This window comes from Eulemur rufifrons, chromosome 5 (assembly GCF_041146395.1).
Source record: "Eulemur rufifrons isolate Redbay chromosome 5, OSU_ERuf_1, whole genome shotgun sequence".
Classification (NCBI taxonomy): Eukaryota; Metazoa; Chordata; class Mammalia; order Primates; family Lemuridae; genus Eulemur; species Eulemur rufifrons.
The window spans coordinates 17,583,812-17,599,352 of record NC_090987.1 but is presented as its reverse complement, the minus strand read 5'-3'; the positions used below and the strand labels follow the sequence as shown (position 1 = coordinate 17,599,352).

At 37.2% G+C, this 15,541-nt stretch overlaps 1 protein-coding gene across 1 annotated transcript in view; it reads left to right on the top strand.

Moving 5' to 3' along the window:
- Positions 1-15,541, top strand: part of DCC (DCC netrin 1 receptor) — a 1,008,052-nt gene that overhangs the window by 611,638 nt on the left and 380,873 nt on the right. The window contains exons 6-7 of the mRNA XM_069467986.1: positions 336-490; positions 3,067-3,187. Of these exons, the coding sequence (XP_069324087.1) occupies positions 336-490; positions 3,067-3,187 (276 nt within the window). The remainder of the gene's footprint in view (positions 1-335; positions 491-3,066; positions 3,188-15,541) is intronic.

Here is a 15,541-nt window from a genome sequence, read left to right as displayed (position 1 = left end):
AGTTTCCACAGATTTATGCACTTTACAGCGTATAGGTCAATAGTATACAAATACTTGGGTATTCAAAATGTTTACTATGTTTTTTTTTTTCCCAAAAAGTGTTATTTTTTTTTCTTTTCTTGTGGCAAAACGCCATTAACTGCAACTGTTTAACTGCATTTGGGAGAAAAAAGATTTATTCCACAATAGTTTCTGTATAATAAGCTAAGGGTTTAGGGAACGATTTGCATTACAAATAGTTTCTATCACAGAGCAGTGTTTTTAACTCAATGAAGACCTTAGCAACACGCAAGTTCACATCCCTACCACTCACATTTTTTTTTCTATCTTTGCAGTTCCGCCATGGTTTTTAAATCACCCCTCCAATCTCTATGCCTATGAAAGCATGGATATTGAGTTTGAATGTGCAGTCTCGGGAAAGCCTGTGCCCACTGTGAATTGGATGAAGAATGGAGATGTGGTCATTCCTAGTGATTATTTTCAGATAGTGGTAATTATCTTTTTTTTTTTTTTCATATTAGCTTTACAATTCCATTCATTGTTTGCTATTTTTTTCACTTGCTTTTCTTTCCTGGGAAGAAGGTTCCTGTTGGGAATTTTTATGATGTGTTAAAATGGTTCTAATAAAGCAAATGATTTTCTAGACTTAAGAGTTTTTGAACTGAAAACAGAGTAATCAAGTAGGCTAGTCCCTGGTTTTACAGACAAGACTTTAAAACAAAGAAAAATCAAAGAGACTAAGACTTTCTGAGTAGTTTCACTGCTGGTTCATAGAATAGAGTTTAGAACCTAGTTCTAGACTGTATTCAGCCAGGATTCTCTTTCTTACTTCTTTGAGTTTTGCCTCTTTTAATAAGGTTTTAATAAGATGTGCACTATTTATGATTATAGTAGTCCTATTTTGGTAATACAGACAGCTTATTTTTGCTACCCTATTAGATAGGACCAGCGGATCCTACATGAGCAGTTAAGAAGGGCAGTGGTGATGGGGTCGATGATAGTGGTGGTGGCAGTGGTGGCCGCTATGGTAGAGAGGCCATGAAGACCAAGAGTTCATATGGCTTTGCAAATTTGAATGTTGGAAAGAATTGAAGTTAAGAGAAATAGTTGTTATAGTTTCCTGTAAGTTTTAGCTCACTTTCTATCCCCATCGTTGTAGAGACATAATAGAGATGACAGTACTGTATTCACTGAGTTCTCCTGCTACATTGCAAGTGCTCAGTACCTCCCATTATTGTTGCTTTTGCTGTCACCAGCAGAATTCTTTGCTCTTTTGGAAATGCTCTGTGAAACTCCTCTGTAGGTGTGGTTAGCATTGGAGGTTCAGATTGCAGGTATATGAATATATGAGAAATATAAAAAACACTTTCTAGATGTCAAAGAACTTTGCAGCTGAAGAAGAGAGCTTTAGGTGCACTTACGTAATGTTTGAGATGCAGACACAATTCTGTCACAGAAGAGCTGTCAGGTCTCCCAGGCAGAACGCAGACTAGAGCATAGGCATCCTGTCCAGACACAAGCTCTCTCCATGACATTACACTGGCTTTCGTTGCTAAAAATGCCTCTTCCACAATCAGTTGACTTTCAGAAACTTTCATACTCTCTTTGTGCATGTATTTTGTCATACTATAAAATTTCTTAAGAAACAAATCCATAAAGTATATTTTTATTACTTTTATCACCACTTATCATTTTACACTTTCAGTTGTATTTGTTTAATTGGTTGGGAGTAGAGTAACAAAAAGAAAAAAAAAAAAAAACTTTTAAATGCCATACCAATCTATTACTTCTGTTAAATGCAGTGTTATTTCACTACCACTGAATTAAAAATGACCTGCCATTGGGCAACTTAAAAAGTGTTGTATATGCCTAAAATATAAGCTACTTGCATATAAAGGAAATTGTTGAGTGCCCTTAAGGACACATAATAAAATGCAACATTTATTTTTTGTATAGATTGAATATAATCTTTCTCCCAGCATGACTCATTACAGCCAACCTATTTAAATTCTGCTTTTCTTAAGGTGAAAGAAAATGTACAATATGTGCCCTATTCACATTAAATTGTGCTTAAAAATATTTCCCCAATAGCTCCGGAAATCTGAGAGCCGTTGCCTGCCACACATGTAACACTGAGCACAAATAGTAACTTATATGAGAATTGTTAATTAGAAGTTAGCCAGCTTTATCTAAGAATTTTACATCAGCTGAGAATTGACTACAAGACACTAAAAACAATTAAGAATTCCCCATGAGGTAATATTTATCTCTTAATGACTTCAGGGGAAGTGATTTAACACGTTTCACTTACTGAACTAATTCTTACACTAATATTGAAGATAAACTGAGTTAGTATAATTAAATGCTATCTCTAGATCATTTTATCATCCATCCTTGAAAAAGATGGTAGCTCAATTTATAGAATAAAGGAGTTCACGTGCTATATTTAATCTATGAAGGTGAAACATTTTGGCCAACAAGAGCTACACAGCTAAAAAATATCCACCATACCCCTTCTCCAAACCTCCAAAAGGGTATGTGTCAAAGCCATTACATTTTTTTAAAGGATTTTTTTAGACATTTTTTCTGGGTAAACACTTTCAGAAAATATCCAAGCTTGATTTCTTGTCCTTTAGAAGCTGCAAAGATCAGTGTTTTTGCTTCATTTTTTTTTTTCCCCATCAGCAGTTACTGAACCTGAGCTTCCTTCAATAAAAAATAAAGGAATGAGATTTCTTTGAGTGCTAATCTTTGTTTCTTCCGTACCCAATAAAAGACCTTTCCATTGACTGCTCATTAGATTTTAAGGATGATGTGTATTTATTTATGTGAGCATATTTTTTACTGCAGAGCTAGGTTGAACTGATGCCTGTGCATTCAGAAAAGAGAATTGGGAATGTGTGACATTGCCCAGGTGGCACAGGACATATCTATGAGACTGAGAACTCTCCTGGTCTCCTCTCTTGTTTCTTCTGTGATGTTTTATTAAACTTTGGTCTAAGTTCATTTTGCTGCCTTGAGTTTTTTGCTTTTTAAAATATTTCACCTGCTTTTTCCTCTCCCTAGGGAGGAAGCAACTTACGGATCCTTGGGGTAGTGAAGTCAGACGAAGGCTTTTATCAGTGTGTGGCTGAAAATGAGGCTGGAAATGCCCAGAGTAGTGCACAGCTCATTGTCCCTAAACCTGGTAAGTTGATGGGAACTTTGCCCCAGTACCTGTAGTTACCATTGTGAATGGCCCATTGGTAAAATCCATATTGTTTGCCCTGTCCCTCAAACAATATGAAATTATGTAGTTAAAGTGGACACTTGTGTATTGATGATATATTCCTTCTCGCAAATTATTTAGACATGTCTGTACGTGTATATACATATGTGCTTTAAGTATTAGTGTAAGTTCATTAGTGTGACTAAGTACATTCTTTTCTGCTGAACTAGTAATGGATAAGTAGGAGAAAAGGAACCTCTAAAACCAGGGTCTCTCATATGAGACACACTTTAAAAACTCTCCACCATATCATTAGTAACAAATATATGACCACCTTTAAGCTAATATTCATTGCTGCATGTGTTGTAGAGCAAGAGAATTCTAGCTATTAATAAACTTGATTTTGTAGCTAAAGCCATAAAGCTGAGGGACACATGTGAGATAAGCAACCCCATATTTTTAAAGGAAGTATGAGTTACATCCTCCTAGGACTTGTTGGTACTGACAGAGGCCAGTGATCATCCGCTGCAACTGCTCGTAGGAATGGAGGATTCTTTGTACTGTGATTCACAGGCTGAGAGTCTGTCATGGTATTTTCCCTCCCCTGTACACTAAGTTGTACAGACATCAAGAAAACCCCTTAGACAGATTCTGTGTGTGTGTGTGTGTGTGTGTGTGTGTGTTTCTGGGGAGTGATTGCAAAAATGGAAATGGCAACTTTTTGTAGCTGTAAACTGTCTGGAGCTGTCCACAGTACAAGGAGGAAGAAGGGGAAGGCAAGAGTGGGAAGAAGCTTTCTTTCCACCTTTGGGAAGAACAAGGGTGTAAGGGTGTTTGAGTTCCACTTGAAGAAAGCAAGGCTGAAGTTTTCTTGAAAGGACCCAGCCCAAGGGGTCCTACCTACTGAGGGTGTCCCAAGAAAAAGACACCAGAGGGACACTGCCAGGGTGGAGCTGAGCTGAGCTTGGGCAGAAAGTCACTCAGAAAGCACCTTGCCAACTTTAGGAAGGGCCCGTGACCGCATTCCTATGGTGGGGGGAGTCCCTGAAGAACCCACAGAACTGCCCCGAAGAAAGAGGTATGCAGATGCCTTCCATGACTGTGCCCTTTGGAAAGCACAAGCTGAGAAAAACAGCCTTTTTCTCTTTACTACAAATCCATCCTCTCCTCTGTGACTAGGGAGAAGCCCTACGCAGAGGAGAAACATGGATCTGAGAGACTGGAAACACAGGTGACAGACAATCCTACTGCCCCATTCCCTGTTTTTGGTCTTAGGCCTGCTTTGGGAAATAGGAAGAAACTTTAAAATGAAAATCAGTTGAATGTCTTTAGATCACGCTGTGATGTGTGCGTGTGGATGTGTGTTATGAGGTTTTTCTTGTTTGTTTTATTATTTCAGTACCTAAAGATAAGGCTTTTAAAATACTTTAAGGTGGCCAGAGGGCCAGAGGATTGGCCCAAGTTGCAATCAGAGATGTGGAGACCAATCTGACAGGGGTGTCTTTGAAAATGGATGACCAGAGAAAATAAAGCTATTTCTTTTTAATTCTGCAGTAGTTCAGTGCGTTCAGTCAACCAGCTATAGGCATTCAATTTTGCTTCTACCAAGAAGCCCTGGTTTCAACAGGTAGCCTTTGATTAGTGGTATCCTGCATTTCACGTGGGCCCTGATTCATTTAGGTCTGTGTGCTCATAAAGGAAACAGGGTCTCCTCAGCAGAAATGTCATTTCCTTCCTCACTAGAGCCAGCCTGGAAGAATCTTGATAATTTATTCTTTTCCTATCTAGATTGGTAGAGTGTTGTCAGTGGCTTCTGTACTCTTGGTCACTGTTTATTGTACTTGGCATTGGATTAGAAAGAAAGTAAAAGAAAATGAAGACAAAAATCCGAAAGTGTGACAGGACGCCACCGTGACTGTCCTACATTTCTCACCTTATACATGATGGATTGCTTTTTCCTGGCTATTTAATCAGGTCTTCAAATAATGCCACTCCAATTCCTTGGAGGTACAGCATGGGCCGTGTGCACAGATGGTGGAGAGGCCAGCTATAAATATAAATTAAGCAACAAGACTGACCATGGTGAGAAGAAGATAGCTCTCTCTATTTAAGTTTGGACAATAAATGGTCACCATATATTTTCAGGCACATTGTGGGCTGGCATTGCCCAGCTGTTCAGCTTTGGCCTGTCCACGGGCTGTGGCTGAGAGTTACTGTTGGCAACCATAACAATCTGCTTCTCATTGAAGTATAGACAATGACCCATTTGAGCCTGTGTCCATTGTTGGTGGATATTTACATAAGCCTAATGAAGTTTCAACATAGTTTTTTATATAGAGTTAGATAGTCCCTCTTTACCAATTAGTGACTTAGGAAATAAAATAAACATAATCTACTTAATTAAATTGAGTTAATGACTTGTGAGTCTCTCCAGAAAATAAGTTGGGGAAAAAGATTTGAAATGTGTTCACTGTAAAATGTGAAATTATACATGGTTTCCTCTAGATAAGGCATTTAAAAAATTATTATACTATAGGAGGTTCTATCATTAATGGTACATAGCTAACATTGTAACACCACATGTACAGTTCCAGACTACTGCCTCTCTCTATATATTGAACATACACACACACACACACACACACACACACGCAACACAGACGATGATTTCCTGCATACTTAAGACTTGCATATACTACATCAAAATATGGAGCTGTATTATGTAAGTGGTAGTGAATGGAAGTTAAAACATATAGGTAATTTAAACCACTCGCATTGTCTATTAATCTTTTCTAAGTGCTGGGGACAGAGTTTTATTTTTGTTGTTTGTTTTAATTGATTTTTGCAGGGGAAGCAGGATGTTGGTTAAGAATTTCCCTTTCCAAATGAAAAAAATTAACTATAGCTGCAATTCTACTATTTAGTGAATAGTCTCGCAAAAATGCATGTAAGAGTCAATGTGTCACAGAGGTTTCAGTGGCCAGAGTTGCAAAGAGGTGAGCAATGTTAGAATCCCAGTGGCATAGCAGATGCGGATGGATTAATTGCTTTCAAGTCATCATCCAATAAACTGGAGTGTGGAAAGATAGTAATTAAATCGAGAAGAGTATTTGGTAGCTGAGTGGAGAAGTTAGCAATTATCTGGAGCCAGGGAGGAGGAGATAGGGAGCAAGGCAGGAACAAAAGATAAGATAGATTGAAGATACCAGTTATCTCTGAGTTTCTTATCCTGTATCTAGCTGGTGGGTGGCGTTCAGTTTTCTGACAGTGTCTGCTGTGAAAGGTCATTGGAAATAATTGACTGGTTAAGCAAGGGAGTTGAGGGCCACAGAACTGGGAATGCACCTATGATTGGGCCTATGTAGTCTAAGATGTGTTTAATTTAATGGCAGAAATTAGTGAAGATAAAATAAAGTTGCCCGGGGAAGAAATGTTGTATTCATTATATATTCTACTGTGCACAGAAAGTCTGTGGGGAAAAATCCATATGATCATAAATAGAATAAATGCCATTATAAATAGTCCTCAAAATGTAGATGTGCTTGGGCAAGATACCAAATAATGCCTTCTACATAAGAAATAAATATGGAGTCTGTGTCTCATGTTAATATTGCAAATTTTATAATGCTGGTTTTATTTTTTCCTTCTAACATGGGTTTTAAAAAATAGAGTTCCACTGTAGTAGGAGAAATATGTTAGTTAGACATTTATAAAAATGAGAACTGTTATCAATTACCTGTCCTCTCTTGGAAAAGGTTACTGATTACAAATGATGTTGAATTTTAAACATTTTATTAAGGCAGTATATCATATATCCTGGTATTAGCAAGATTTAAGTCTGGTTATGAACGTCAAGGCATAAAATCAGAATTATTTTGTTTTTGTGAGTGTGCTTTTATGAGTTGTCCCTTATCAATATGAGAAGAATACCTAGAAATCCACATAGCCAAGAGGATTATCTAGATGCATATTCATATAATTGTATGGTAAGTGCAATTAATTACAGTGTTTCTTACTAAATGTTGACCCCTACATAGTAACTTCACTGGGATTCAGTGTGAATCAATGAAAAACTGTACAATTAGTCTTAACACTTCAATACCTGTTAGAATTTAATTTTTTGGTGTAATAGCACCTAAGCAAGTATATAAGAGTGAATGTAACTGAAACTAAAGGGATGTACTTCTTAATCTAATATTAGTAGCTGGTAGTCAATTAAGTTGAATTTTTTGTCCTTAATATGAGAAAGCTTAGCATGATTTAAATGCTTAATTGTATTTAGTATGGGATCAAATTGTTCCTGGAGTTCTGCAAATAATTTAGAAGAGCCAGTTCCATGTACTGGGGTGGTATGTTAGTGTACCAAAACTGGAAAATGAATCATTATGCAGTTACTCACACAAACTGAGATGCTCATGAACACTACAGAATTTCTCTTTAGAATTCTGTTATTGAGTCTAAGTGAATAAAAGTGCAACTTAGTATTTTTGAAACATACTTCAGTCATGGTGATATTGTAGCTCATAAGCTTTCTTAGGACTCTTGCCTTTATAAGCCTTGGTAATTAATTGTAGCTAATAAGATGCAGAACCAATTTTTTCAAAGTGGTTATTAACTTCAGTATATCTGGCCATAAATTTATTCAATCAATTATAAAATTATATTTGCTTATAAAGGTAAGAATAAAAATAAGGGGAAAGTAATGTATGCTCTTTTATTTTCTATCTCAAAGTCTCCCCTCCCCTAGAGAAATGCTGACACTAAAACTAATGCTTTCCTGGAGGAGTTCAATGATAGCCTCAGTTTGGCATAAATCAGTCATTTGATCTCTGACCATGTAATATTCACCTAGTATATGAGATGTGTCTGCATCTCATCTCTATACTCCCATCCAGTTTACTTACAGAGATTTAAAATACATTGCAATGTAGAATATATTATGGAAAGATTCTTAAACAATATTGCTTAACCTTTCCAGGTCTCTATTTCTTCAGCTGTAAAATGCAGTAGATAATTGTCTCAAAGATTTAGTACAATAAATGTATGTAAAAGGGATTTGCAGACTGTATGTTGCTACACAAATGTTAGCTATTATAAAGTCTTCTGTTGTGTTGGTTGTGTTTAGTCTCAAGAAAAATAGCAGGCATTCATTGGGACAGAAAAAAATGATGGCTTTCTTCTGGAACATTTTTCTACCTTCCAAGAAAATAATTAATAAACATGTATTTTAATGACAGTGCCCATTCAAAATTTAGGTTTTTAGTCTGGTGGGTGAGGTTAAAAGAAAAGTCCTGTCTCAAAACGACTGCAAGTGGAAAAATTTGCAGCAAGGTTTGCAACATCAGTTTAATGACTGGATCATGCCAGTTTTATGTAGGCAGATGCTTCTCAGCAAATAAAGGCATGTCATTCACCTTGGTGTCCTTCGTTCAGCATGTGCTTCAGGTAGGAAGCCAGCTCAGTGCTAATCAAGAGGATATGGCTATATGGCAGACTTCAAAATTGGAAATGAATTCTACAGTAATATGAAGTGTACTGAGACCAGTGATCAGTTATAAATCCATATAATATGGAAAACTTGATAGATTCATAAATATTGATCACATCGTACTTCAGTGGTAAACACACCAAAGAGTGTTATCCTATGTCTTTTTTTTTTTTTAATCTCTCTATAGTGGGAAAATGGAAATGAAGAATGTTGATTTTTACATTGAACCCAAATCATTTTGCAGTTGTTACATTTTACCTTTAACCTATAAATCACCTTTTGAGGAAAGGTGTGTGTATACATAAAACACACTCTCACACATATGTATATATGCACATACATACATGCATATATTACAGATATACATATATGTCCCCTCTGATATATTATTAGAGAATTTTAAGTTACCCATGAAATAATTAAGAAGAGGTATATATAATTTACTAGCTAGAATTATATAGGTGTAACTGTTAAATGTTAGTGTGTGCTAACATCATCTTCAATACAACTAGGATAAAATGGCAGCCACATAAAGAGTTTTAAAGGTGTGAATTACAATGCAATTACAACAAAGGCCTCAAGTGACCCACCAGAAGTTTGGAAGCTGGGGTGGCCCTTAAAGCTATTCTACCCCCCAAAGGCAGGTGTGACCTTGAGGAAGGTGGCAGTCTTTGGCTGAAGGCAATTACTAGAGATGGATCCAACAGGGAACAGTGAGCCACCGACACTCTCCCTAGCTGGAGGAATGAGTGCTGCAATCCTGAAAGTGAGATCTGGATGGGACACCACTGTACGCACTACGGTCCTCACCTTGTACCACTCAAATCAAATTTTGCTTCATATAATAAATTCTGGAAACAACTATTTTAGGATACTGGTTAGTCTTATTTCCTGGGAAAAAGAAGAAGGTCAATGGGATGAACAATAAGCCCCAGCAGTGCAACTGCAGCTAGTCTCAAGGCTCCCACTGGTACTTTTTTTTCCCCCTCTTATCCATCCCAGATTGCCCTTACCCTCAGCTGGTGTCTCTGCTGGTCTCTGTGGCTTCCTTTGTGGGGACAGTGTACTAGTCCATGCATCATCAAAATTAGGGAAAAGAGTAGCAAGAGACACTCCAGTAGCTCACCAGAGTGTCAATCATATTCTTCCCTGATAACTTGAGTAATTACCTTTGCTAGGGTGGCATCTTGCCTTGCCTGCTGGTACGTTGGCACAAGAAGCCTAAAATGACAAGGCAGCAGCAATAGCTCAAAGTTCAGTGATAGAGGCATTCCTCCTCTGAAAATCAGGACCGCTAAGTCTACAGAACCTAGAGTTACAGTGATGGGAAACAGGTTCACCTGATGGGTCACTGGGAGTGATGGTAAGCAGTTCCACACCTACTTTAATCTCTTGGGTCTCTCTATTATGCCTGAGGACACAATGCCATATACTTACCCTTGATTTAGATATACACTGCATGCTAGAAGAAAGAACTGCATCTTCATAGGGCATAATTTCCAATCTGGTTCCCTAACTGCACCTCTAAAAGGCTGTACTTTCACCGTATCAGGTCAGCAGCTTGTCAGTGGTTGCTATGTGATAGGATTAGCAGATCTCATGGTCATGTATTCATATCCAATACCTCTTTTGCTATAAAATGAATTATTTGATCTTTTGCAGTGTTATGAGGGATCTCATGTTGGTGGCTTTGTGAACCACCAATAGTGAAAATACTTTATGAACTCTCAGATAGTGGTGCCGACTGAACTCCTGAGAGTAAGAAAGGCAAGAATCCTTCCAAGAATATGTGTTTATTCCAGTCAAGATGAATGTCTAACCCTTCCAGAGTGGAAGGAGCCCAAATAAGCAACATATCACAAAGAGGCTAATTGGTCTCCTTAAGAACAATGTTTTGTTGGGAGCTCAGCATTTGTCTCTGTTGCTAGCAGGGTGTGTATACAGCAGTGGAGTAGCTGCTGGTGAGTAGCAGCGGCCATGCTGAGTTAAGACCCAGGCTAATGGGTAGCACACAGGCTCCACCCCTGCCACTGCAGCCTCTTCAGTCATGTATCTGCTGCGCTACCTCTGGAGGCTGGCTGATGTCACCTGCATGAATTGTGCCATCTACATGGCTGTTCAGTACCTCTTCCACAAAGAATACAATCTGGTGTTTACATGTGATTCAAAGATCTTTACACTTGGTGTTCACTCTCATAGGCCATCTGCAGACCTCTTCCCCAAACCTCTTTGTTCCTGATTTTCCAAACATTTTCCCTCCGGGTGACCTGGTGACCAAGCATTCTGCCTGCTGGGAAAAGTTCTCTTTTCCACTTTCTCTCGGGACTATCCCTGACTGAGCTGTAGTATAGCAGCCATTTGATTTTGGGTATACCCCACATACCAGTACCCCAAGCTGCCCAAGCTTGATCTTTTTCTTCCTCAGTATACTGGTCATAAGTGTGAGTTGAGGGGGAAATTATTTTGACAATAGTGATTGAAAACATGGGACTCTGGGCCCCTGCCTTGGTGCCCCGTGGTCCTACTTGTGCCTGATACCAAATACAATGCTTTCATCTTATGAATTGACTATGGTCCCGCCTGAGCTTATGACTTGGTGTGTCTCAGAGAACTCAGCTCATGATCAGCAATTCTGGTCACTTGGTCAGTTGATTCTTCCATAGTTGGGCATTATTTCCTTCAACAAAGTCCAATATCCTGTCATTTTATAAATAGTATGTAATTTTCTGCTGTGGATGGCATGACTTTACTACGGAACCCTAAGGGTTTATGTTGTGATTACTCTATTAGGGCTTGCTTGCCATAATCTCCACACAGATTTTATCTTTCCTGTCACCAATACTTCTATTAATAATACTATAGAGTCCACTGGGTTGTGTGGCCTGAGTGGCAGAGCTACCTGCATCATAGCCTAGACTTGCTACAATACTTGTTCCTACCTTGAACACCCTACCTTAAGGTGATAGCCTGTTATTACCTGCTAAATGGGTGAGAGCAGAATACGCTGTCTGAAAAACCCGAATGCCTAGCAGGCATTGTGATTCTTCCGTAGTGTTTGGAAGTATGAGATATAATAATTTGGCTTCATTTTTTGGGCATATCTTGTCATGTTCTGACCCACACTGCCCCTGAAATCTTTACCGTTGTGATGGGCCATTGTTATAGGGTTATCTCCCACCCTCTGGAGCATGTGTGTTTTGCCAAAGCCTTCTATATATGTGCATTTTTTTTTTTTTTGCTCAATTGCTCTGATTAGCATGATGTTATCAATATAACGGACAAGTGGAATATGATGTAAAATATCTGGATGGTCCAGGTCCCTTTCGACTATGTTAAGACAGAACATGGGAGAGTTAGCATGGCCTTGGGGCATGACTGTAAGTGAAGAGTGATTTTTCCATTCCTAGAGAATGAAAACGTTTTGATTATCCTTTACTATAGGGATGAAAAAGAATACATCACTATGGCTAAATATGTTTTACTAGTGGTCCTGTTAATCTGCTCTAACAAAGACATATAGCTTCTGGCATAGCAGCTGCAATGGGAGCCACATTTAGTTAAGTTTGTGGCTGTCCACTGTTGTCCTCTAGGTTTGGTCTAGTTTTTGTAAGGACTGGATCGGTGAATTAAATTAAAACGTGATAGAAACTACTATTCTTTAAGGATTTAAGAGTGACACGAACCTCTGCCATTCCCTGCAGAAGTTAACACATACAATGGTAAGTGAAATATAAAATATAAATTGTGGAACATAAATACATAGTAGAATACATAGTATGCATATAATATGTAAATAAATAGTAGAATAAAAGATAAATAGTAGAATATAATTTTTCACACAATATAGATCGCAACTATTAAAACAAATTTAAATCTAAATCTATCTAACTTTAAATCTATTTTTTTTTTCCGCATGTACTATCTCCCAAAGAAATTTGTGATTTTTATTTCTATGGGGTCATTGGATGAGGGTGTGCAATAGAGTAGGCTGGAGGATGGGTAGAGGAATTTTTTTTTTAATGTTTTATTTCAGCATTATTTATTTAGCTCAAAGGCTAAATAATGTTTGATTCCACTTATAGTTATTTCTTTTTATTTCAGCATATTATGGGGATACAAATGTTTAGGTTACATATATTGCCTTGCCCCACCTAAGTCAGAGCTTCAAGCGTGTCCATCCCCCATATATATCTATATTTATAATGAAAAAAACTACTATCTTTATTTTTGAAATAAAATCAAAATATGTGGATGCAAAAAGCATCAGACAATAAGCAATATAAACCAAAGCCTATCATGGAGTTTTAGAATATGGGTGGGATTTTCCCTTTGACTTGAGCCCCCAAATAAACTATTCAAAATATCCTTGGCACACTTAAAATGTCTTAGGGGATAATGCTTTTGTATTTGACTATTTTCGATCTAATGAGAAAATCAGAAGCACAAGAAAAGAAACCTCATTTTAATTTATGGAAAAGAACACACCAACAAAGTTATAATCATTCCTACCTAGAGTGATAGTTATGTAAATATAGAGAAAAAGAAAAACACAAAAGGGAATAACATTTTCAAGAACAATTCTTCTGTCAGATAACATGTGCTAAGCACCTTATATACATTATTCTATTCACTTTTAGGATAATCCAGTCTAGAATTCTACTGTTACCATTTCAGAGATTAGAAGATTGCGCTTCAGAGATGTCAGATACCATGCCTAGAATCAAATAGCTACAGAGTGATGGAGCCAGCTTTGAAAAACACTACTGAATCTTTATTTGTACTTGCCTGGTCCTGGGCATTGTGCTGATTCAGGGCTTTACAGTCACGTATTAATTGATCTCACAAGCACTCAGTGGAGGAGGTACAATTGATTTGCTTTGCGAGTGAGGAAACTGCTGGACAAGAATAGTCAATGGACTTGTCCAAGGCCACACAGGTAGCAAGGAGTCTGACTTCCCAGCTGACTGTCTCAGCCACTCTTCTGTAATGTGACTGTCTACACATGCACTCCCCAGACATGGAGCCAGCTCAGCATTAATGTGTGATGTTGCAGATTAATTTGAGCCTAGTCGGACTAGTCTGGGAATTACTAATAAATGAGAATATCTTGACATTAATAAAAGTGTCTGAGATTATGCCACCCAAATGATCTGTGTCCAAATTCCCAATGTGCTAGAGTCCATTGCTAAGCATGGGTTAGGCGTTGATGTGTTTCAAGAGTCTTAAAAGTGAATATTACATAATCCTTCCTTACATTTGGAAATGTATAGTTTAATAAATAATTAATTTGATATAACTAACTATAATTACCAAATGCATTAAAGCATGGTAACTTGCAATAGTATATTAGTTATTCAATATTTATCAAATATCCAGAAAATATATAAAGAATCATAAAACTGTAATGCAAATTGAAGATAGTGGATGCCATTCAAGGACAGTTTAATTCTTCGTATTAATACTCTTTAAAGGTAACACAGCCAATGCTTACTGTACTGTTTTTTTTTTGTTGTTGTTGTTGTTGTTGTTCAAACCTTACTTTAAGAGGATGATGGTACCATTTGCCACATAGAATGACCAGGCTTCTATTATATTAAAAATCTCTTTCACTTATTGTTTTATTTAAGTAAAACAAAACACAGTAAATGAAAAGCTTCAGGTGATAAAATAAGTTTAAAAAAGGAGAGGGAAAGTTTCCTTTCATAAAAATTATCTATTCAGAGGTGTTTAACCTATACTGCAGTTCCATAAAAAGAATAATAATAATACTTAATGAGCCTAAATGACTGATGTGTGCAATGCTCAGAGTCTTTGTTATTTTGTGTTAACAAATATCCATCAAGAATCTACAGGTAACTTTAACTTTCCCTGACAATATTGACAAGATATATTTCTTCATTTAGATGATTGAGTTTCATATTTTGTAGAACATAAGAAAATTCATTTGAAATTAAAAATGATCCATTCTCAAAATACACATCATTATAAAGCAAAAAAAGCCAAGTAGAAAAGCCAGTTTCTCATATTTCTTGATGTTTTTCAGGTCCAGTTCCTATTTAAATAACAACCTACCTGCTAATGAGGTAGAATATTCTTTGGTTCTGAAAGACATTGACAGAGTGTATGGATAGGGAAATTTACCAAAGCAGAACAGACTGTTTTGAACAACAAATAATGATCCTGTAAGTGATTTTCTCCTAACAGGATGGCACTTATTTGGAAAAAGAAAGAAATAAAAATATTATGTAGCTTATTGTATATTCCTTTCTTGCCTTCTTGATTTCATAAATAGAAAGAGACACAGATAACAGAATTGGTGGCCCAAGCATAAGCCTTTGTATCTCATGAATTCCATGTCCAGTTTATGTCAAGCAGACCACCTGCTTTCTTACTGAACTTGATCCTGACTTCTCATTTTTTAATATGAAACTTTGCGCCCAATTCTGATCAGCTATTTTTTAGGTCTTTAACATACTTGCCTAGATAGGAACAGATGAACTTGGGGAAAATTAAACTGAGAGGAATAAATACCTTTTTGCTTTTTGAGATCAGGAACAATAAAACCTCATACTAAGTATGTAGTTTCATTGCACATAAAACGTTATCCCAAAAAAAGTTATTTCTACCTTCCAAACACAGGTGCTAAGTGGTTGCTTAAGCTCCTAGTCTAATAGGAAAGTTTGGAATAGAACAAATTATTGTGAGTCCCAGGAGTAACTAAACACAAGATGGAGGGGTGACACAACAGAGGAGGCTTAAGCAGCTCTTTCTGTGAGAATCAGAGGAATTCATCACTGAGGATGTGATGATGTCTGAACTGTGATGGACTTCAAAGTAGGAATATG